Genomic DNA, 22551 nt, shown 5'->3' on the forward strand with positions numbered 1-22551 from the left:
GCAGTCAGAAATGGGGGAAATTATAATGGGGAACAAAGAAATGGCAGAACAATTAAACACACACTTTGGTTCTGTCTTCACAAAGGAGGACTCAAATAACCTGCCACAAATGTTGGGGAACCAAGGGTCTAGTGAGAGGGAGGAACTGAAGGAAACCAGTATTAGTAAAAAAAATAGTGCTAGGGAAATTAATGGGGCTAAAGGCTGACAAATCCCCAGGGCCTGATAATCTACATCCCAGAGTACTAAAGGAAGTGGCCCTGGAAATAGTGGATACATTGGTGATCATCTTCCAAAATTCTATAGCCTCTGGAACAGTTCCTACAGATTGGAGGGTGGCAAATGTAACCCCACCATTTAAAAATGGAGGGAGAGAAAAAACAGGGAATTACAGACCAGTTAGCCTAACATCAGTCGTGGGGAAAATGCTAGAGTCCATTATAAAAGATGTGGTAACAGAACACTTGGAGGGCATTAACAGGATTGGACAAAGTCAGCATGGGTTTATGAAAGGGAAATCATACTTAACAAATCTACTGGAGTTTTTTGGGGATGTAACTAGTAGAATAGTTAGGGGAGAACCAGTGTATTTGGATTTTCAGAAGGCTTTTGATAAGGTCCCACACAGGAGGTTAGTGTGCAAAATTAAAGCACATGGGATTGGGGGCATGGATTGAGAATTGGTGACAAACAGGAAACAGAGAGTAGGAATAAACGGGTCTTTTTCCGGGTGGCAGGCAGTGACTAGTGGGGTACCGCAGGGATCAGTGCTTGGGCCCCAGCTATTCACAATATTTATCAATGATGTGGATGAGGGAACTAAATGTAACATTTCCAAGTTTGCAGACGACACAAAGCTACGGTGGAATGTGAGCTGTGAGGAGGATACAAAGTGGCTCCAGTGTGATTTAGACAAGTTGGTTGAGTGGTCAAGAACATGGCAGATGCAATATAACGTGAGGTTATCCACTTTGGTTGTAAAAACAGAAAGGCAGATTATTATCTGAATGGTGATAGATTGTGAAAAGGGGAGGTGCAACGAGACCTGGATGTCCTTGTACACCAGTCGCTGAAAGCGAGCATTCAGGTGCAGCAAGCAGTTAGGAAGGCGAATGGTATGTTGGCCTTCATTGCAAGAGGATTTGAGTACAGGAGCAGGGATGTCTTACTGCAGTTATACAGGGCCTTCGTGAGACCACATCTGGAGTATTGTGTGCAGTTTTGGTCTCCTTATCTGAGAAAGGATGTCCTTGCCATGGAGGGAGTGCAACAAAGGTTTACCAGACTGATTCCTGGGATGGCAGGACTGACGTATGAGGAGAGATTGGGTCGACTTGGCCTATATTCACTAGAGTTTAGAAGAATGAGAGGTGATCGCATCGAAACATATAAAATTCTAACAGGACTAGACAGACTAGATGCAGGGAGGTTGTTCCCGATGACTGGGGAGTCCAGAACCGGGAGTCACAGTCTCAGGATACGGGGTATGCCATTTAGAACCGAGATGAGGAGAAATTTCTTCACTCAGAGGGTGGTGAACCTATGGAATTCTCTACCACCGAAGGCAGTGGAGACCAAGTCATTAGATGTATTCAAGAAGGAGATAGATATATTTATTAATGCTAAAGGCATCAAGGGATATGGGGAAAAAGTGGGAACAGGGTACTGAGTTAGACGATCAGCCATGATCATTTTGAATGGCGGAGCAGGCCCAAAGGGCTGAATGGCCTACTCTTGCTCCTATTTTCTATGTTTCTATGTAACAGGCACCTGCACAAAGTAATCGTGCAACGACACATACACCCACTGTCGGGTGACCCAATGGGTGGCATCAAGGGTGTTCATGGAAAACCTCATGAAAGGGCATTATTGCACAAGCCAGTCAAGAATGGCCAAGACATGGCAATAGTGGTGACAATATAATATGTAATGTGAGTTGATCAAAAATCAAATATAAGTAAAAACCATGACAAACTCTCAAACACCCTTGTGCATCCCTTCATGCTCACGACACGTTTGCCTTACGCTTCCTACTACACATACGTGATGCATGCCCTATGGCTGCAGCACAGTTAGTGGCAGGTGGGCTGAGGCTTACCATGAAAGTGATACATGAGAGGGTAAGTATGAGACAGAGCCATGAAATTGTATGAGGATTGGGTTGAGTGGTAGTGGTGGGATGAGTACTGGCGAGGTGAGTAAGTGCAGATAAGATGAGGATGAGCTTTGAGTGGGTGTGAGGAGTGATGTGATACAGTAGTGTTGGCAGTGCAGAAGGAGATGTGGGGTGGGAGCAATGATGTGGCAGACACAGTGTAGGGGAATGAGGAAGTATATTCACTTCGGCTGACCTACTTAGGTCATTGAAGCGCCTCCTGCACTGTATGCAGGTGCGTGATATGTTGATGGTGCTGGTGATCTCCTCTGCCATCTCGAGCCAGGCCTTCGTGGTGGCAGAGGCAGGCCACTTCCTCCCGTCCGCCAGGGAGAAGATCTCTGTCCTCCCCCTCCACCTCACCCCATCCAGTAGGACCTGGAGTGAGGCATCATTAGACCTGGGAGCAGCCTTCCCCCTGGGCTGCTCCATGCTGTAATTTTGGCTCCTTTCTGCAGCATCAGTCAGTGGAGGACTGCCCCTTTAAATAGGGCTCCCCCAGCTGACAGCCTATGATGCGGGTGCGCAGTCCGCTCGCTGCGCAGCTTTCCAGTGCGAAACCCGGAAGCCAAGGTAAGTGGCTTCAATTTACTAACGATTGCGTGCGGAACCCACCGATTTCACTACGTGGGTTACCCAGGCGCCCAGTTGACCCCCCCCGCTGGCAACTCGCCTCCCTCCTAATATCGGGCCCAAAATATTTGTTTAATGTCTCTGCCATTTCCTTATTCCCCATTGTAATTTCTCCTGTTTCAGCCTCTATGGGACCAATGTTTACTTTTGCTACTCTCTTCCTTTTTACATACTTGTAGAAGCTCTTACAATCCATTTTTATATTTCTTGCTAGTTTATTTTTATATTTGATTTTCTCCCTTTTTATCAATTTTTTGATCATCCTTTGCTGGTTTCTTTTTTTTATTTGTTCTAAAACTTTCCCAATCCTCAGGCTTACTACTTTTCTTCTCAAAATTATAGGCCTCTTCTATTAGTCTAAAATATATTTAACTTCTTTAGTTAGCCATAGATGAATCACTTTTCCCATGTAGTTTTTATTTCTCAGTGGAATGTATATTCATTCAGAATATTGAAATATTTCTTTAAATGTTTACCATTGCTTATCTACCGTCATACCTTTTTAATCTAAACCCAATCTACCTTAGCCAACTTGCCCCTCATACCTATATAATTGCTTTATTTAAGTTTAAAATTCTGGTTTCAGACTTAAGTATGTCACTCTCAAACTCAATGTGAAATTCTATCATATTATGATCACTCTTCCCCAGAGGATCCTTTACTGTGAGATTACTAATTAACCCTGTCTCATTACACAATACAAGATCTAAAATAGTCAGTTCCCTAGTTGGTTCCATGATGTATTGTTCTAGGAAACTGCCTTGAATGCATTCCATGAACTCGTCCTCCAGACTGCCTTTGACAATTTGATTTGTTCAGCCTATATGAAGATTAAAGTCCCCCATGATTATTGCATTATCTTTGTTACAAGCTCCTATTATTTCTTGATTAATAATCTGTCCAATGGAATAGCTACTGTTAGGGCGCCTATAAGCTACTCCCACCTATGTTTTCTGCCCCTTGTTATTTCTTACTTCCACCCGTACTGATTCTACTTCCTGATCCTCCGAGCCAAGATCCTTTCTCACCACTGTCCTTATGTCATCCTTTATTATCAGGGCTAACCCCCCTCCTTTTCCATTCTGTTTGTCGTTTTGAAACATCATGTACACTGGAATATTTAGTTCCCAACTCTCAGTCTTGGCTGCAGAGAAAAGTGTTTATCCCCCTGACTATGCTATCCCCTATCACCACCACATTCCTTTTTACTCCCCCCACTTGAATGGCCTCCTGTACCACTGTGCAACGTTCAGTTTGCCCATTCTCCATGCAGTCTTTGCTCTCATCCATACAGGTAGCAAGTACCTTGTGCCAGTTGGACAAGGTCAAGGGTTGAGGCCGAGGCTCTTCCAGTACGACATCCTGGGTCCCCATACCTGCCTGACTCGGAGTCACACCCTCCTGTCCCTGACCACTGAACTAATCCAAACTACTATCCAATCTAAGGGGTGTGACTGCCTCCTGGATCAAAGTGTCCAGATAATGGCAGTGTGAGGTTACAGTATCTGTGTTAATGCTAGTGTGACATTGCATTCTCTGGGGCTATCTGCTTGGGTTTAGATCTGCCAAGTCTAGCTGACGATTACAGAGATTTTTGTCTTTACTGTCCGGGCATTAAACACTGCCTGGGCTGAGCACAGAGAGGAAAATCTGGCAGGGACCTCCACTCTATTCCATGATGGGCTAACGTTTCCTGTGGGAACAGGGGCAGGTGATCTTTGTGTCCATTCTCTTGCAGCATGACATCAGGAGAGGATGGGGGACTAGTGGGAGGGCATTACCCGCTTGAATTCCCACTAGTCCTGCCTCTGGTGCCCCAATATGTTATACAAGAGGTCGGTTTTCTACGTTTCACAGTGACATAGATGATTGCTTAATGACGATTTGTTAGAAAGGGGCTAAACTTTCTGTAATCGTCAGCTAGACTTGGCAGATCTAAACCCAAGCAGATAGCCCCTGCTGCACTCTCTCCACTTAGCAAACACCTCAGTTTTGCCCTTCTTCAAATAATGGTGGAATGGTAGATTGCCTGTGGGTAAAGGAATTGTGCGAGCTGAGAGGAAACCTGGTATTGACCTGCATTATTTTATGCCGATGGTCATATATTCATTAATGGAGTAGCACCCCTTTCTATTCATCTCTCACTGTGGGAGCACAAAGACCCACATGGGTCCCATTTATCACTCCCTGAATCCTGGGTGTAAGAAATATGATTTCTAGACCAAATGATAATCATGTATCCCATCCTGCAAAGTTTCAGGCGCTTGGCTAAAAAGCAAAGCGCAGACCTTGCATTTGTGAGAATACAAAGGGTGCCAACACTCCACAGGAAGTGATATGTCTGACATCAGGCCATTGGGCAAAGTGATTGGGAAAATTGCAGAGGCAGTAGAAAAGTGAAACAGATACATTGAAGACCAATTGTCAGAAATAGATAGCAAGAAGTCCCAAGGCATAATCAAAGACTCAGGACCTAGACGCAGACTAATCCTGTTATGTTAATTACAGGAGCTTTGTTGAGATAATTAGGTAACCTTCATGATTTGCAGGTACAGGATGAGACATCTTAAATGTTTGTATCCGAAAAGTCCAAATATACAGAAAGACAAGGGCGTGTTCCTCCCCCATAAACTAGATAGAATTGACAACAGTTAACCCCATAGCATAGGCATCAGACAAACAGTTAACACCATAGAATGAATATCTGAAAGATGTCTGGAACAATGGGCACCCTGGGGGAATATGTCCAGGACAGATGACATCATGGAACTAGTGGCATTAAGCTACTAGAAGCAAATATGTTTCAGAAAGACATAAAAGATGAGGCAATGTCCCTCTAAAAGTCAGAAGCAGCTTCTTGGGACTGGCAGAGGTCCACACGCCCTGTGAACCAGGTCTGATCATCCTGAAATTTCCTAGGGGCAGGTTGCACCATCCTTGTTTGATATAACTGATTTAGAATGTTGTTATATAAATACTTATTGTTTGGTATAACCACATTAGAATACTGTGCTTGTGTCTAATATAAGGCTTGCATGTTCGGTCACACTCGGGCCCGAATCATCATGGAAGTTATTATTAAGAAGGGACAACAACAACAACAACAACAACAACAACAACAACAACAACAACAGACATTTATACAGTGCCTCTAACATAGTGAAATGTCCCAAGGCGCATCACAGGAGCGTTATCAAACAAAATTTGACATCTAGCCACATTAGGAGGTCTTAGGACAGGTGACCAAAAGCTGGGTCAAAGAGGTAGGTTTTAAGGAGTATCTAAAAGGAAGAGAGAGAGGTAGAGAGGTGGAGAGGTTTGGGGAGGATTTCTAGAGCTAAGGGCCTAGGCAGCTGAAGGCATGACCGCCAATGGTCGAAGTTGTCCAGGTCTTGCTGCATGCGGGCACGGACTGTTTCATTATCTGAAGGGTTGCGAAGGGAACTGAACACTGTGCAATCATCAGCGAACATCCTCACTTCTGACCTTATGATGGAGGGAAGGTCATTGATGAAGCATTGATGATGGTTGGGCCTAGGACATTGCCCTGAGGAATACCTGCAGTGATGTCCTGGGGCTGAGATGATTGGTCTCCAACAATCACTATCATCTTCCTTTGTGCTAGGTATGACTCCAGCCACTGAAGCATTTTCCCCCTGATTCCCATTGACTTCAATTTTACTAGGGCTCCTTGGTGCCACACTCGGTCAAATGCTGCCTTGATGTCAAGGCCGTCACTCTCACCTCACCTCTGGAATTCAGCTCTTTTGTCCATGTTTGGACCAAGGCTGCAATGAGGTCTGGAGCTGAGTGGTCCTGGCGGAACCCAAACTGAGCATCGGTGAGCAGGTTATTGGTGAGTAAGTGCCGCTTGATAGCACTGTCGATGACACCTTCCATCAATTTGAGCTTGGCTAGAGGTGCGGTTGGTTCTGGAGCACAAGTCTTCAGCACTACAGCCGGGATGTTGTCGGGGCCCATAGCCTTTGCTGTATCCAATGCACTCAGCCGTTTCTTGATATCACGTGGAGTTAATCGAATTGGCTGAAGACTAGCTTCTGCGATGGTGGGGATCTTGGGAGGAGGCCGAGATGGATCATCCACTCGGCACTTCCGGCTGAAGATGGTTGCAAACCCTTCAGCCTTGGCTTTTGCACTCACATGCTGGACTCTGCCATTATTGAGGATGGGGATGTTCACGAAGTCTCCTTCTCCTGTTAGTTGTTTAATTGTCCACCACCATTCACGACTGGATGTGGCAAGATTGCAGAGCTTTGATCTGATCCGTTGGTTGTGGAATCGCTTAGCTCTGTCTATAGCATGTTGCTTCCACTGTTTAGCATACATGTAGTCCTGTGTTGTAGCTTCACCAGGTTGGCACCTCATTTTTAGGTACGCCTGGTGCTGCTCCTGGCATGCTCTTCTACACTCTTCATTGAGCCGGGGTTGATCGCCTGGCTTGTTGATAATGGTAGAGTGAGGGATATGTCGGGTCATGAAGTTACAGATTGTGATGGAATACAATTCTGCTGCTGCTGATGGCCCACAGCGCCTCATGGATGCCCAGTTTTGAGCTGCTAGATCTTTTCTGAATCTATCCCATTTAGCATGGTGGTAGTGCCACACAACACGATGGGCGTGTCCTCAGTGTGAAGACGGGACTTCGTTTCCAGAAGGACTGTGCGGAGGTCATTCTTACCAGTACTGTCATGGACAGATGCATCTGCGAAAGGTAGATTGGTGAGGACGAGGTCAAGTAGGTTTTTCCCTCGTGTTGGTTCTCTCACCACCTGCTGCAGGCCCAGTCTGGCTGCTATGTCCTTCACGACTCAGCCACCTCGGTCAGTGGTGGTGCTACTGAGGCATTGAAGTCCCCCACCCAGAGTATATTCTGTGCCCTTGCTACCCTCAGTGCTTCCTCCAAGTGGTGCACAACACGGAGGAGGACTGATTCATCAGCTGAGGGAGGACGGTAGGTGGTAATCAGCAGGAGGTTTCCTTGTCCATGTTTGACCTGATGCCATGAGACTTCATGGGGTCCAGAGTCAATGTTGAGGACTCCCAGGGCCACTTCCTCCTGACTGTATACCATTGTGCCGTCACCTCTGTTGGGTCTGTCCTGCCGCTGGGAGAGGATATACCCAGGGATGGTGATGGAGGAGTCTGGGACATTGGTTGAAAAGTATCATTCTGTGAGTATGGTTACGTCAATCTGTTGCTTGACTAGTCTGTGGGACAGCTCTCCCAATTTTGGCACAAGTCCCCAGATGTTAGTGAGGAAGACTTTGCAGGGTCGACTGGGCTTGGTTTGCCTTTGCCTTTGTCGTGTCCAGTGGTCCGATGCCAGGTGGTCTGTCCGTTTTTATTCTTATTGTGACTTTTTGTAGCGGGATTGTACGACTGAGTGGCTTGCTAGGCCATTTCAGAGGACAGTGAAGAATCAACCACATGGCTGTGGGTCTGGAGTCACATATAGGCTGGACCAGGTAAGGACGGCAGGTTTCCTTCCCTAAAGGACATTAGTGAACCAGATGGGTTTTTACGACAATCTGGTAGTTTTATGGTCGCCACTACTGATACTAGCTGTTTATGCCAGCTGGTATTTAATTAAATGAATTTAAATTCCCCAGCTGCCGTAGTGGAATTTAAATTCATGTCTCCAGATTACTAGTCCAATAACATAACCGCTATGCTACCGTACCGATGCCCAAGAGGTAAGAATTGGAGCAGCGCAAAGATCTCGGAGGGTTGTAGGGCTGGAACTGGTTATAGAGATAGGGAGGGGTGAGGCCATGGAGAGGTTTGAAATCAAGGATGAGAATTTTAAAGTCAAGGCGATCCCGGACTGGGAACCAATATAGATCAGCGAGCACAGGGTTGATGGGTGAATGGGACTTGGTACGAGTTAGGATACAGGCAGCAGAGTTTTGAATGAGCTCAAGTTAATGGACGGTGGAAGATGGGAGTCCAGCCAGGAGAGCATTGGAATAGTCCAGTCTGGATGTAACAAAAACATGGATGAGGGTTTCAGTAGCAGATGAGCTGAGTCAGGAGCAGAGACGGGAGATGTTACGGAGGTGGAAGTAGGCGGTCTTGGTGATGGAGTGGATATGTGGTCAGAAGCTCATCTCAGGGTCGAATAGGACACAAAGGTTGCGAACTGTCTGGTTCAGCCTCAGACAGTGGCCAGGGAGAGGGATGGAGTTGGTGGTTAGGGAATAGAGTTTGCGGCGGGGACTAAAGACAATGGCTTCGGTCTTCCCAATATTTAGTTGGGAAGAAATTTTTGCTCATCCAGTACTGGATGTCAGACAAGCAATGTGACAAATGAGAGACAGTGGAGGGGTTGAGGGAGATGGTTGTGAGGTGGAGCTGGGTGTCATCAGCGTACATGTGAAATCTGATGTGTTTTCAGATGATGTTGCTGAGGGGCAGCATGTAGATGAGAAATAGAAGGGGGGCAAAGATGGATCCTGGCGGGGACTCCAGAGGTAACGGTGCGGGAGCGGGAAGAGAAGCCATTGCAGGTGATTCTCTGGCTACGACTGGATAGATAAGAATGGAACCAGGTGAGTGCAGTCCCACCCAACTGGACGACGGAGGAGAGGCATTGGAGGAGGATAGTGTGGTCAACCATGTCAAAGGCTGAAGACAGGTCGAGAACCAAGGGCACAAGCTTGCTACTCCCTGGCATCCATGTAGAAAGCTAAAACAAAAGCAAAATACTGCAGATGCTGTAAATCTGAAATAAAAACAGAAAATGCTGGAAACACTCAGCAGGTCAGGCCGCTTCTGTGGAGAGAGAAACAGAGTTAACATCTTCGGTCGAAGATATTTCATAAGAACTGGTATTGGTTCACCTGGGCAAACAATGCATCTGTTACCTGCTGAAAATACTTTAGACAGCAGACTGGCTGATATGCGCATTGAGCTAGAAATACAAATTGGGCAATAGAGCAAAACCAGGGATAGCAAATCGGCTGCTCGTTTTGCATTCCGTCCAAATTTCTTCACCGTTGACGTCAATGGAAAGAAAATCAGACGGAGTGCAGAACAATCAGCCGATTCACTTTCACTCGTTTTGCGCTACTGCTCGAGACCAATTTATACTCCAATGTTCCTGGAGGCCCCCTGATAACCTTAGAAATTTAGTGCTGTTGTGTGATCTTTACTGGCACAAAGAGCACGGTGCTAGCAGTTGAATGCTAGCAGGTCCTTCCCTGGCAGATAAATCTCAGAAAACTACCCTACTCTAATAGAGTCTCCGCAAGCATCACTCCTCACTGAGGTTCAAAAGCGTCCATCAGAGACAATGCACCCACAAAGCTGGGTATCTCTAAGTTCGAGCTCTCCTGCTCTGGTGCTATCTGACTTCTGTGACATCTTGCAGAGCTTCCTCCTCATTCTTCCTTCTCCAGATGCACAGAGAGATTCCAAAAGGTATTCCCATAAGACTGCAGTCTGGTCTCCACACTGCAGCCAAAGGTGAAGGACATACTATCCCAATATACATTTACAGGCAATGAGTATAAACTAAATCAAGAAATTGGATGTATCAGTATCCAGTGACTGTACCTCCCAAACCTTGGGCTAGCAGGCCACACAGCACTCAAAACACCCTTTGTTTTTACTCCAGTGCCCAATTTATAGGTGCCTGTACATGACTAGCGACCATCTCTACAGCAGGAAATTAGGTCACAGGTTGCCATGGCATGGCAACACGGCAAAAAGATTCACTGGGAATTTCCTTGGCACTTCTCCCGCTCTGCTGCTGTAATGCCGTCGGGCGTTCCCGGAATTCCCATTCAGGCACATCAACGGGTTCTCCCCTGAACTTCCAGCAGCAGGGGAACTAAGGCAAGAAATGCCGGAATGGCCAATGGCACCCACATCGCAGATGAATCATTTTTTTTAAAAAGCAGAACGGGAGAAGCTCAGTGTTTGTATTTAAATATCAGCTCCTGCTTCTGGCACAGCAGGGTGGGTCTCCACAAAAAAACACAGCATGTTGAGGTCATCGTTATGAGAGAGGAGACCTGGGGGCTGAATTTCCTTGGAGCTTCATCCGGTCAGCCGTTGTAACTGTGGCAGAGGATTGGCAGAAGCTCCATTTACACATGTAAACAGGGTTTCTGCTGAAGTTATGGTGGCTGAGAGGGAGAAACCTGAGCGAATTCAACCCACTGCCACCCACCCCCAGCAGTGTGTGTCTCAGCTCAAATATGTAGTGCTTCTGGGGAGCTAGGGTCACGAAAACTTGACCCAGTGTTTTACTGACAATGTGAGATTTGAGTGACTGCATTACTGTCACTGAGATTGGAGTGAATGTATTAATGGCACTGTGAGATTGGATTGATTGTATTACTGGAAAGTGAGGTTGGAGTGACTATTATTTGCACTATAAGATTGGAGTGACTGGATTACATGCACTGTGAGATTGGAGTGCTTATTACTGGCACTGTGAGGTTGGAGTGACTGTGTTAATGGCACAGTGAGGTTGGAGTGACTATTATCCACACTGTGAGAATGGAGTGACTGAATTATTCGCATTGTGAGATTAGAGTGACTATTACTGACACTGGGTGAGATTGGAGTGATTGTGTTACTGGCACTGTGAGATTGGAGTGACTGTATCACTGCCACTGTAAGATTGGAGTGACTGTGTTACTGGCACTGGGAGATTGGAGTGACTGTATCACTGCCACTGTGAGATTGGAGTGACTGTGTTACTGGCACTGGGAGATTGGAGTGACTGTATCACTGCCACTGTGAGATTGGAGTGACTGTGTTACTGGCACTGGGAGATTGGAGTGACTGTATCACTGCCACTGTGAGATTGGAGTGACTGTGTTACTGGCACTGGGAGATTGGAGTGACACTATAAGATTGATGTGGAGATGCCGGTGATGGACTGGGGTTGACAAATGTAAGGAATCTTACAACACCAGGTTATAGTCCAACTGTTTTATTTGAAAATCACAAGCTTTCGGAGGCTTTCTCCTTCGTCAGGTGAGCGAGTGTGACACTGTGAGATTGAGATTGCAGTGACTGTATTACAGACACTGTGAGATTGCAGTGACTGTATTACAGACACTGTGAGATTGCAGTGACTGTATTACAGACACTGTGAGATTGCAGTGACTGTATTACAGACACTGTGAGATTGCAGTGACTGTATTACAGACAATGTGAGATTGCAGTGACTGTATTACAGACACTGAAGGGTCAATTTTAGGATGGCCGAGCGGGTGCATTCATGGCGGGGGGGCGGGGGGGCGGGGGGCTCCTAAAATTGGGGAATCTCGGAGCGGGTCCGGAGCCCGGCTCCAACCCGCCCACTTCCAGGTTCGCCAATGATGCGAATTGGTGCACGCGCAGCCCCCGCATGCGGGACTCCCACTGGCAATTAAATCCGGCGGGATGACAGTTTAGATAGTTAGGGAGGTACTTGAGGTCGTTGACAAACCTCATTAGGAGGAGATTTTAGCAGGGATGTAATTTTGGACTCTCCTCAGCGTGTTTCCCGTGCTGTGGGAAACACTCCCTGTTTTTGCTGACGTGTTTCAGTCAGCAGCCATTGGGAGATGCAGAGGATTCCTTGACAGTTGGGGGGAATACCTCATTTATTGCAGCAGGGCACTCTGTCACCTCAGACAAAGTTTTACCTGCCACACCGTTGTCTCCACACTCCAAATTATTACATCATACCTTAAACTCTGCTGTCCAAACACATTTACCTACTTTGTGGACCCCCTCACACTCACACCGTCAGGATGGGGTGGGGGGGGGTTTCCATAGCTGCATTCATCACTCCATTGGAGGATGAGCAACATCGCCGGCCTCGCCAGGCACACCGTCCACCTCTGCCACGTGGAGCTACACAACACAGTGCTGCGCAACAGGCACCTGTACAAAGTAGTCGTACATACACCCACTGTAGGGTGACCTAATAGGTGGCATCAAGGGTGTTCATGGAGAACCTCATGAAAGGGCATTATTGCACAAGCCAGTCAAGAATGGCCAAGACGTGGAAGTAGTGGTGACAATATAACATGTAATGTGAGTTGATCAGAAATCAAATATAAGTAAAAACCAAGACAAACCCTCAAACACCCTTGTGCATCCCCTTCATGCTCACGGCACGTTTGCCTTACGCTTCCTACTACACATACGTGATGCATGCCCTGTGGCTGCAGCACAGGTAGTGGCAGGTTGGGTGAGGCTGACCGTGAAAAAGATGAATCAGAGGGTGAGTATGAGACAGAGCCATAAGATTGTATGAGGATTGAGTTGAGTGGTAGTGGTGGGATGAGTAATGGGGAGGTGAGGAAGTGCAGGTAAGATGAGGATGAGGGTTCAGTGGGTGTGAGGAGTGGTGTGATAGAGTAGTGTTGGCAGTGCAGAATGAGATGTGGGTGGGGGCGGTGATGTGGCAGACGGAGTGTAGGGGAATGAGTATGAGTACTCACTTCGGCTGACTTACTTAGGTCATTGAAGCGCCTCCTGCATTGTATGCAGGTGTGTGATATGTTGGTGGTGCTGGTGATCTCCTCTGCCACCTCGAGCCAGACCTTCATGGTGGCAGAGGCAGGCCCACTTCCTCCCGTCCGCCGGGTGGAAGATCTCCCTTCTCCTCCTCATCCTCCTCCTCCTCACTCCATCCAGTAAGACCTGGAGTGAGGCATCATTAAACCTGGGAGCAGCCTTCCCCCTGCCTATTTTCTGCAGCATCAGTCAGTGGAGGGCTGCCCCTTTAAATAGGGCTCCTCCAGCTGACAGCCTATGATGCGGCTGCGCAGCTTTCCAGCGCGAAACCCGAAAGCTAAGGTAAGTGGCTTCAATTTACTTACGATCGCGTGCGGAACCCACCGATTTCACTGGGCCCGGTACCCACGCGCCCAGTCGATCCCCCGCTGCCAACCTCCTCCCTCCTAATATCAGGCCCTGTGAGTTTGCAGTGACCGTATTAATGGCACTGTGATTTTGGAGCCTCTGAGTTAATGGCACTGTGATGTTGAAGTGTTTGGTTCAGCAGCACTGTCAGATTAGCATGGCTATGTTAATAGGAGTACGATAAATGAAAACCATTATAAAATGATGATTTGCACTGGTGCACACTTCTCTACTGGACTGCGCCTTTGACGATACAGGTTGAATAGTAAGATCAAAAGAATTAGGTTGCAATATTTGAAATTTTTCTGGGAAATCACAACAATTTCCTTTCGGTATTGAAATTGGGAGACTTTGAATGTTCTCAATGCTAATATTGACTAGATGGAAGAACACTGGATGTTCAGTATATGTGGAAATAGTCCTTCAAGTGTTTAATCAGGCACTGCAGAATCAATAATAAATGCAAACACCATATGAAGGAGAGGGACAGAATTAATTAAAGGTATTTTGTAGTAACAGGAATGAACTAGTTGCATTATGCACCCCTATTACTTTATTTTGAACAATCAAAATTTTAATTGCCTTCTATTTCTTATTGCAGAACACAACTAAAACGTTCAGAGCTGGCTGACCTCTTTTTTTCTGGTTCCTCATCAATAATCACTAATAGTTGGACTCTACTAATTCCTCTTTAATGCAAAGTATCTGATGATGATTAAAGACTTCAGGTAAGTACTTTTTCCTAATGGCTCAACATTCAGGATATGTGTGGGAAGTGAGGGCATACTTGCACAGCAAAGCCATTAAGTACGGTGAATTGGAGAATGCATTAAACGGAATTGATTCAAAAGCAATAGCACATAACAAATCACAAGGGAAATCAGAAGCTGCAACTGCTGCTTGTCACATCCATACAAGATAGGAATCCATTTTAGATTGATTGAATCTATCACATCTTTCTTTTATATTTTTGTGTACTCGAGTTGCTTAATATTTTTTGGTTTGGTTGGTAGTTTCTGTATGTTCGGTCAGACAAATTTTATGCTGGAGAATGACCAAATTATCTGCAGTTTAATTAACTGGGTTCACTTCTAGGTTGGGATTTCCTGCTCTATATTTTGGAAGCACTTTCCTTTCATGTCCAAGTTCATTGTGATGCTAAGTGAATATACGGCCAACTGCACCTACTGCGAGCAAAAATAAAATGTCCTTTTATGTTTATTCTTTTGAGGGGTTCACTGTTGGTATAACTGTATGCAAACAATCTGGAAAGCATTGCTATATTCCCTTCTTATTCTTGTAGTTCAAAAAATTATAAAATTTAACAGAAACTTTGGCTCAGATTTTCCTGGAAACGTGCGCTCAAGTTTCCTCGATCTTTTGTGCAGTTCCTCGATCTTTTGCACCAATTCACTGAAACTTCCACCGAAACCCTCAGCCGTTCATTAACATAACTCCGTCCCCAGTCAAAAGGCCGGAGAATGCGAGGTTCCTGCATTTATGCCTGTTCTGCGCGGGCTATAAATTTATGTATAACATTTTAGGCACAATCAGGCCCAAAGTCATACTCCAAGTGTTTCATGGCAATTTTATTAAGTGAGTTTTTATTTATTTTTCCTCACTGAGACCGACATTATAGTTTCTGCATCTTTGAATGCATTTTAATGGCATCAGAATGAGTTACATTAAGAAATGAAAAGCTTGTACGATTGCATTTTCTTAAACATGCTGTGCTTAATGTACATAAATGAAGGTTTGATAGCTTAAAATCTCAATTTTCATACATAAAGAGGGACTTATAGAAGGAATATGGCATAAGCTCTGCACTTTCCTCGGCCCCGATTACCAGTGACCAACAACAGGAAATGGACCTTATCCATCCACCCGACACTATCATCGCTTTGGGACGTCCTGAGGTTGCTGACTTCCGCTTGTTTTGCACCATTTTTAACGTTCCGGCAGGATGTGACTAGTGGTGTCCCACAGGGATCTGGGTTGAGGCCTCAACTATTCACTGTATTTATTAACAACTTAGATGATGGGATAGAGAGCCACATATCCAAGTTTGCCAATGGCATAAAGATAGGTAGCATTGTAAGCAGTGTAGATGGAAGCATAAAATTACAGAGAGATATTAATAGATTAAGTGAATGGGCAAAACTGCAGCAAATGGATTTCAATGTAGGCAAGTGTGAGGTCATCCACTTTGGACCTAAAAAGGATAGATCAGAGTACTTTCTAAATAGTGAAAAGCTCAAAACATTGGAGGTCCAAAGAGACTTAGGGGTCCATGTACATAGATCATTAAAATGTCATGGACAGGTACAGAAAATAATCAAAAAGGCTAATGGAATGCTGGCCTTTATATATAGAGCATTAGAAGGGGGTAGAAGTTATGCTAAGCTATACAAAGCCCTGGTTAGACCACACCTGGAGTACCATCTTCAGTTCTGGGCACTGCACCTTAGGAGGGAGTTCAGTGTAGATTTACTAGAATGATACCTGGACTCCAAGGGTTAAATTAAAAGGAGAGATTACACAAACTAGGATTGAAGTCCCTGTAAATTAGAAGATTAAGGGGTGATTTGATCGAAGTTTTCAAGATATTAAGGGGGACTGATAGCGTAGATTGAGAGAAACTATTTCCGCTGATTGGGAAGTCTGGGGCTAAGGGACATAGCCTAAAAATTAGAGCCAGGACTTTCAGGAGTGAAGTTAGGAAACACTTCTACACGCAAAGGGTGGTAGAAGTTTGGAACTCTCTACTGAAAATGGCAGTTGATTTGAGCTCAATTGTTAATTTTAAATCTGAGATTGATAGATTTTTGTTAACCAATAGTATTAAGGGATATGGGGCTAAGGCGGGTATATGGAGTTAGCTCACAAATCAGCATGATCTCATTGAATGGCAGAACAGGCTCGAGGGGCTAAATGGCCTACTCCACCTGTCCTGTGTTCCTATGTATGCCAATGACAGTTTCAGGAAATCTTGTCATGAATTGCCAATCAACAAAAATTTTGATGTAACTTGCTGGTTATGCCATTTCAGGAAAATGCAGCCCTAGAATAATAAGTTTCCAAAGTTTTATCATTATTCGGCCATTTTTAATTTACTGAGGTTATCAGCAGGTCCGTTTCCTGTTATTCTGGATCTTGCCAATAGGTGAAGCCAGCGGACTACTGATTCTTGTAGAGATGGATAGTATACAATATTAAACAATCACCTAAACAGTACCAGAGATTTCAACCACCCTGTAAATGGAGGCTTGTTGCATTCTTTTCTTACTTGTAATTCTGTGATCTTATACTTGTAAGTTTTTTAATTAAGTATAGATTGAAGTTAAAATGAAGCTTAGAGTTTGAAAGAAAGAACGCGTATTTATATGGCGCCTTTCATGACCTCAGAATGTCCCAAAGCGCTTCACAGCAAATTAAGTACTTTTGAAGTGTAGTCACTGTTGTAATGTAGGAAATGCCAATTTGCGCAGAGTAAGGTCTCAGCAATAAGTAATCATGACCAGATAATCTGTTTTTCAGTGATGTTGGTTGAGGGATAAATATTGGCTAGTATACCAGGGAAAACTCCTCTGTGCTTCTTTTAAATAGGGCCATGGGATCTTTTACATCCACCTTAGAGGGTAGACGAGGCCTCAGTTTAATGTCTCATCCGAAAGATGGCACCTTCAACAGTGCAGCACTCCCTCAGTACTGAACTGTCAGCCTGCAATATATGCTCAAGTCTCTGGAGTGGGGCTGGAACCCACAAACATCTGACACTGAGCCACGGCTGACACATATCCAGTGAGTAGCTGAGCTATACAAACCACAAATGTCTCGGGTTCAATCCCTGGTCTGGTTTGCTGATCTTACTGTAGGCAGTGGTAAAGGTGCTATAATTAGCCTTAGCATCTTGGTGTCAGGTGGATGGATTAGCTAGAGTTGGGTGTCTGATGTCTGCTGACATGCATGAAAACCCATCACCATGTTCAAAGCCTCCAAACCAAGCTCTTGAGAAATCCAAGCAGACAGAGTGACCATGGGCCCGATTTTAGCACCCGCTATCGGGTGCGTTCTCGGCGGGGGGCCTCGAAAATTGCGAAATCCAGGATCCCGACCGGATCCCGCCTCGATCCCGCCCACTTCCGGGTTCCCCGCTGACGCGCCGGCATGTGCGCGCAGCCCCCGCTGTTGGGAATCCCGCAGGCAATTAAAGCCAGCGGGATGCCACTTGAGAGTATTTACTTAGCTATTTCAGGTCATTGACTGACCTGATTAAGGGACTGTGTGTGATTTTGGATCAACATGGGACTGTTTCCCACACTGGGGGAAACACTCCCAGATCGAGTGGACGTGTTGCAGCTGTCAGCCTGTGGCAGCTGCAAAGGTCCATTTGACAGGTGAGGGGGGGAGACCCTCACCCATTGCAGGAGGCCACTCTGTCACTTGGGACAAAGTTTGGCCTCCACCACCCTCCTCCTGACGGTCAAAGTCACCAACCTGCACACTTACCCCGGGGTCCGGAGACATGTACCTACCTTGCGGACCCCCTCAGATGTACATCTTGCGGATGGGGGCCGTCGTAGCTGCAGTCATGACCCCCTCGGAGGGTGAACAGCATCACCAGCCTCACCAGCCTCGCCATCCACGCCGTCCACCTCTGACACGTGGAGCTCCACAACAGAGTGCTGTGACACATCCACCTGTACAGCAGGAGGGAGGGCTAACGCAGAGAGAGATGCGTCGCAGAGGGCACTACCCTCGCCACAGGGTCCACAGACCGAGGCTCAGCCTCCTGGACCTCTCTGAGCAGCAGTGCACACGGAGGCTCAGAGTCACTCGACATGTAGCCGTGGACATCTGCAGCCTCTTTCATGCCGAACTGCTCCTGGCTGGCCCGTGCACCATCTTCCTACCTGTCGCTGTCAAAGTCACCACTGCCCTCCCGAACTTCTCCTCCACAGCCTTCCAGGGTGCAACCGGGGACATCGCCGATGTCTCTCAGTCAACTGCGCAGAAGAGCCCTGCAAATACACCTACACCCACTCTGCAGTAACACAATGGGTGGCATCAGTGGTGCGTCCTCATAGTGATACCCAGGAGCGGGCATTATTGCACAAACCGGACAGGATTGGCGAAGACATGGCAGTAGTGGTGCCAATATAATGTGTGATGTGTGTTGTTCTGAAATTCAATAGAAGTAAGAACCATGACGAACCCTCAAACACCCTTGTGCATCCCCTTCATGCTCACGACACGTTTGCCTTACGCTGCCTACTGCACATATGTGATGCATGCCCTGTGGCTGCAGCACAGGTGGTGGCAGGTTGAGTGAGGCTGGCCGTGAGAGAGATGCATGAGAGGGTGAGTATGGGATAGAGCCATGAGATTGTATGAGGATTGGGTTGCGTGGTAGTGGCGGGATGAGTACTGGCGAGGTGAGTAGGTGCAGGTAAGATGAGGATGGGGTTTGAGTGGGTATGAGGGGTGATGTGACAGAGTAGTGTTGGCAGTGCCGAAGGAGATGTGGGGTGGGGGCAGTGATGTGGCAGACGGAGTGTAGGGGAAAGGCTACGTGTACTCACTGTGGCTGACCTACTGAGGTCATTGGACCGCCTCCTGCACTGTGTGCAGGTGGGCGATATGTTGGTGGCACAGGTGACCCCCTCTGCCACCTCGAGCCAGGCCTTCCTGGTGGCAGAGGCAGGCCACTTCCTCCCGCCCGCCGGGTGGAAGATCTCTGTCCTCCCCCTCCTCCTCACCCCATGTATTGATACTTGGGGTGAGGGATCATTAAACTGGGAGCAGCCTTCCCCCTGGGCTGCTCCATGCAGTCATCTTTGCTATTTCTTGCAGCATGTGTCAGTGGAGGACTGCCCCTTTAAATAGAGCGCCTCAAGCTGACAGATCTTACTGCGCATGCGCAGCCCGCCCGACGCGCAGACCAGCAGCGGGGAACCCGGAGGAGCAGGTAAGTGAATCCAATTAGTGCGTTGCCTGCTACAATCGCGCGGGAAACCCACTAATTTCTCCGGGCGCGTTACCCACGCGCCCGCTCGCCCACCCACCGAGAACCCGCACCCCTGGTAAAATCGGGCCCCTAGGTGTCTGAAAGGTGATTCTATTGATGTATATAACATAATAAATGGTATGGAAAGGTTAATCCGTAAAATCACTTTAGATTGTGAGAATAAGGCAAGGGGACGCAGGTTCAAACTAGTAAAAGTCAAATTTACGACTGATATCAGGCAGCTTTGCTTCACACAGAGTGATTCATACCTGGAATGAGGAACTTTGGAAACCTTCTAAGTGGATGAACTAAGATTGGCCTTCTTCATCCATAATTGCCTTTTGATCTTAAGCAGGATTCTGTTAAGGTGACTGCAAAAGGAAGTACAGCTGTTAGGTGAAAACCATTTTGGAAAAATCAAGAGCTGCTGCAAAGGTAGATTATGATGTAGCATGGTGTAAAATCAGGAAGGTTACGAGAGAAATGAAAGTGGATCAGTGGGTTGCATTACCTGCAAGGGTGCATATAATTACATTAAAATTATCCCAAACCATTCTTGTGTTGGTTAAATTCTGTTGCCAATCTTGGTCAGAAGGGTTCTTTTGAGTGATGAGTGATAAGTCTGGTGCTCACCTACAAAACTGTAAGGACATCTTCAAAGGTAGGAGAGAGCACTATACTGATTTAGTGGCTGACCCAACAGAATGTAGTAAGGACCAGTTTGATGGGACAAAGCGGACTCTGCATTGCTTTGAGATTATTAGCAAAAATGAGAGTGCTCAGAATTGGAAGTAGCCTTTTGACTTGGGTTGAAAATTGGTTGGGAAATAGGAGACAGAGAGTGGGGATAAAGGGTAGGGACATACGAACATACAAACATATGAAATTGACTGGCATGAAAAGACCAGCTGGTCCATCAAGCCTGTCCCACACCATGATGATCGGACCATCATGGCTAAACACATCTTCCCTCCCCAACCTTCCCCCCTCACAGCCACCCCTCAGTCTTATAATCTCCTGCGAGAGGCAAGAAACAGAAAAAACCCAAGGCCAATAAGGGAAAAATTACTCTGTGAAATTCCTCTCTGACCCCCTCAGGTTATTGAAACCATTCCAGAAGATCACATGGACCAAGTGTTATCTATAAAGACACTTACCTTCTATATGATGCGATCTCTGTCCCAGTTAGGATCGGTCCAGCTCCCTCTTGAAGGCATTCAGAGAGTCAGCACCCACCACACCAGCCGGCAATGTATTCCATGGCTCACAATTCTCTGGGAAAAGAAGAATTGCCTAACATCCAGTCCATTCCTACTCTTCCATAGTTTAAACTCATGTCCTCTGGCCCTCCCCAACCTGTTAAACTGGAATAATCTATCAATAGGGAGGCTATCCAGCCGTTTAATTATTTTATAAACCTCTATCTGGTCACCTTTAAGTCTACGCTGCTCTAAAGTAAATAGACCAAGTTCTTTGAGCCTATCTGAGTAGCTGAGGTTTTTTAATCTAGGAATCATTCTTATAGCTCTCCTCTGGACCTTTTCTAAGGCTGCTATATCACCCACCAAAACTGGGCACGGTACTCCAGATGCGGTCTGACCAGCGACCTGTATAGTGTCAAAATGGTGTCCTTTGATCTGTACTGAATATTTCTATTAATACAACCCAATACATTGTTAGTTTTAGCTACATTGGCCATGAACCTTTCGTGATCTGTGCACAATAACGGCAAGATCTTTTTGTTGCTCAACCTCACTCAGTATTATTCCCTGCAAATGATACGTATATTCTGTGTTGGCCCTACCAACATGCATAACACTACATTTATCTAAATTAAATGCCATTTGCCAATGTGTGGCCCATTCCCCTAGCACATCTAAATCTTTTTGGATTTGATTACACTCTTCTATCGTCTTATCCCTTGCACAGATTTTGGTGTCATCTACAAACTTATTTACCATACTCCCAACACCACTATCCAGGTCATTAATAAAGACTCTGAAGAGTAGCGGGCCTAGGACCGATCCCTGGGGGACACCACTAGTAACATGTCTCCAAGCTGAACCACATCCGCTAACTACAACTTTTTGGCTGCAGGATTAGAGCCAATTCCCAACCCAGCTTGTCAAATTTCTACTGATACCACAAGATTTTATCTTGTGAAGTAACCTAGTGTGAGGTACCTTTCTGAAAGTCCAGGTATACAATGTCTACCGGATTACCCTCATCCACTACCCTAGTGACTTACACAAAAAACTCTATCAAATTAGTTAGGCATGACCTATTTTTTCAGAAGGTGCTCTGATTAGCAGGATGTGACAAGTCGTATTCCCCAGGGATCTGTTCTGGGGCCTTAACTTTTCACCATTTTTATTAATGACTTGGATGAAGGAATAGAGAGTTGTATATCCAAATTTGCAGATAACATTAAGTTAGGAGGGGCAGTAAATAGTGCAGATGGGAGCAGGAAGTTGCAAAAGGACATAGATTAAGTGAACGGGCAAAACTATGGTAAATGGAGAGCAATATGGAGAAGTGTGAGGTCACCTACTTTGGACCCATGAGTCGAGGAAGATAAATCGAAGTATTTTCTAAATAGTGAGAAATTAAGAATTATAGAGGAGCAAAGAGATTTGGGAGTCTAAATACACAAATCATTAAAAGCTAGTGGAGAGGTACAAAAAGCCATCAAAAAGGCTAATGGAATGTTGCCCTTTATCTGAAGGAGGCTGGAATACAAATGGGAGGAAGTTATGCTTCAGTTTTATAGAGCCTTGGTCAGACCCCATCTGGAGCACTGTATTCAGTTCTGGGCACTGCACCTCAGGAAGGATATATTGGCCTTGGTGGGGGTGCAGCGCAG

At 46.0% G+C, this 22551-nt stretch overlaps 1 protein-coding gene across 6 annotated transcripts in view; it reads right to left on the reverse strand.

The window, feature by feature from the left end:
- The window catches only part of LOC137328074 (uncharacterized), a 99564-nt gene that overhangs the window by 13244 nt on the left and 63769 nt on the right, over window positions 1–22551 (reverse strand). For 3 of the 6 annotated variants that reach the window (XM_067994233.1, XM_067994224.1, XM_067994215.1), the window contains 3 exons: window positions 20846–20962; window positions 19958–20059; window positions 5909–8297 (listed from right to left, as the gene is read on the reverse strand). In XM_067994233.1, coding sequence (XP_067850334.1) covers window positions 6470–7345 — 876 coding nt within the window. In that variant the 5' untranslated portion in view covers window positions 7346–8297; window positions 19958–20059; window positions 20846–20962 and the 3' untranslated portion in view covers window positions 5909–6469. Of the gene's footprint in view, window positions 1–5908; window positions 8298–19957; window positions 20060–20845; window positions 20963–22551 lie in introns of those variants that run through there. The other 3 variants (XR_010964619.1, XR_010964618.1, XM_067994243.1) reach the window with 2 other exon arrangements.

This window comes from Heptranchias perlo, chromosome 1 (genome assembly GCF_035084215.1).
Source record: "Heptranchias perlo isolate sHepPer1 chromosome 1, sHepPer1.hap1, whole genome shotgun sequence".
NCBI lineage: Eukaryota > Metazoa > Chordata > Chondrichthyes > Hexanchiformes > Hexanchidae > Heptranchias > Heptranchias perlo.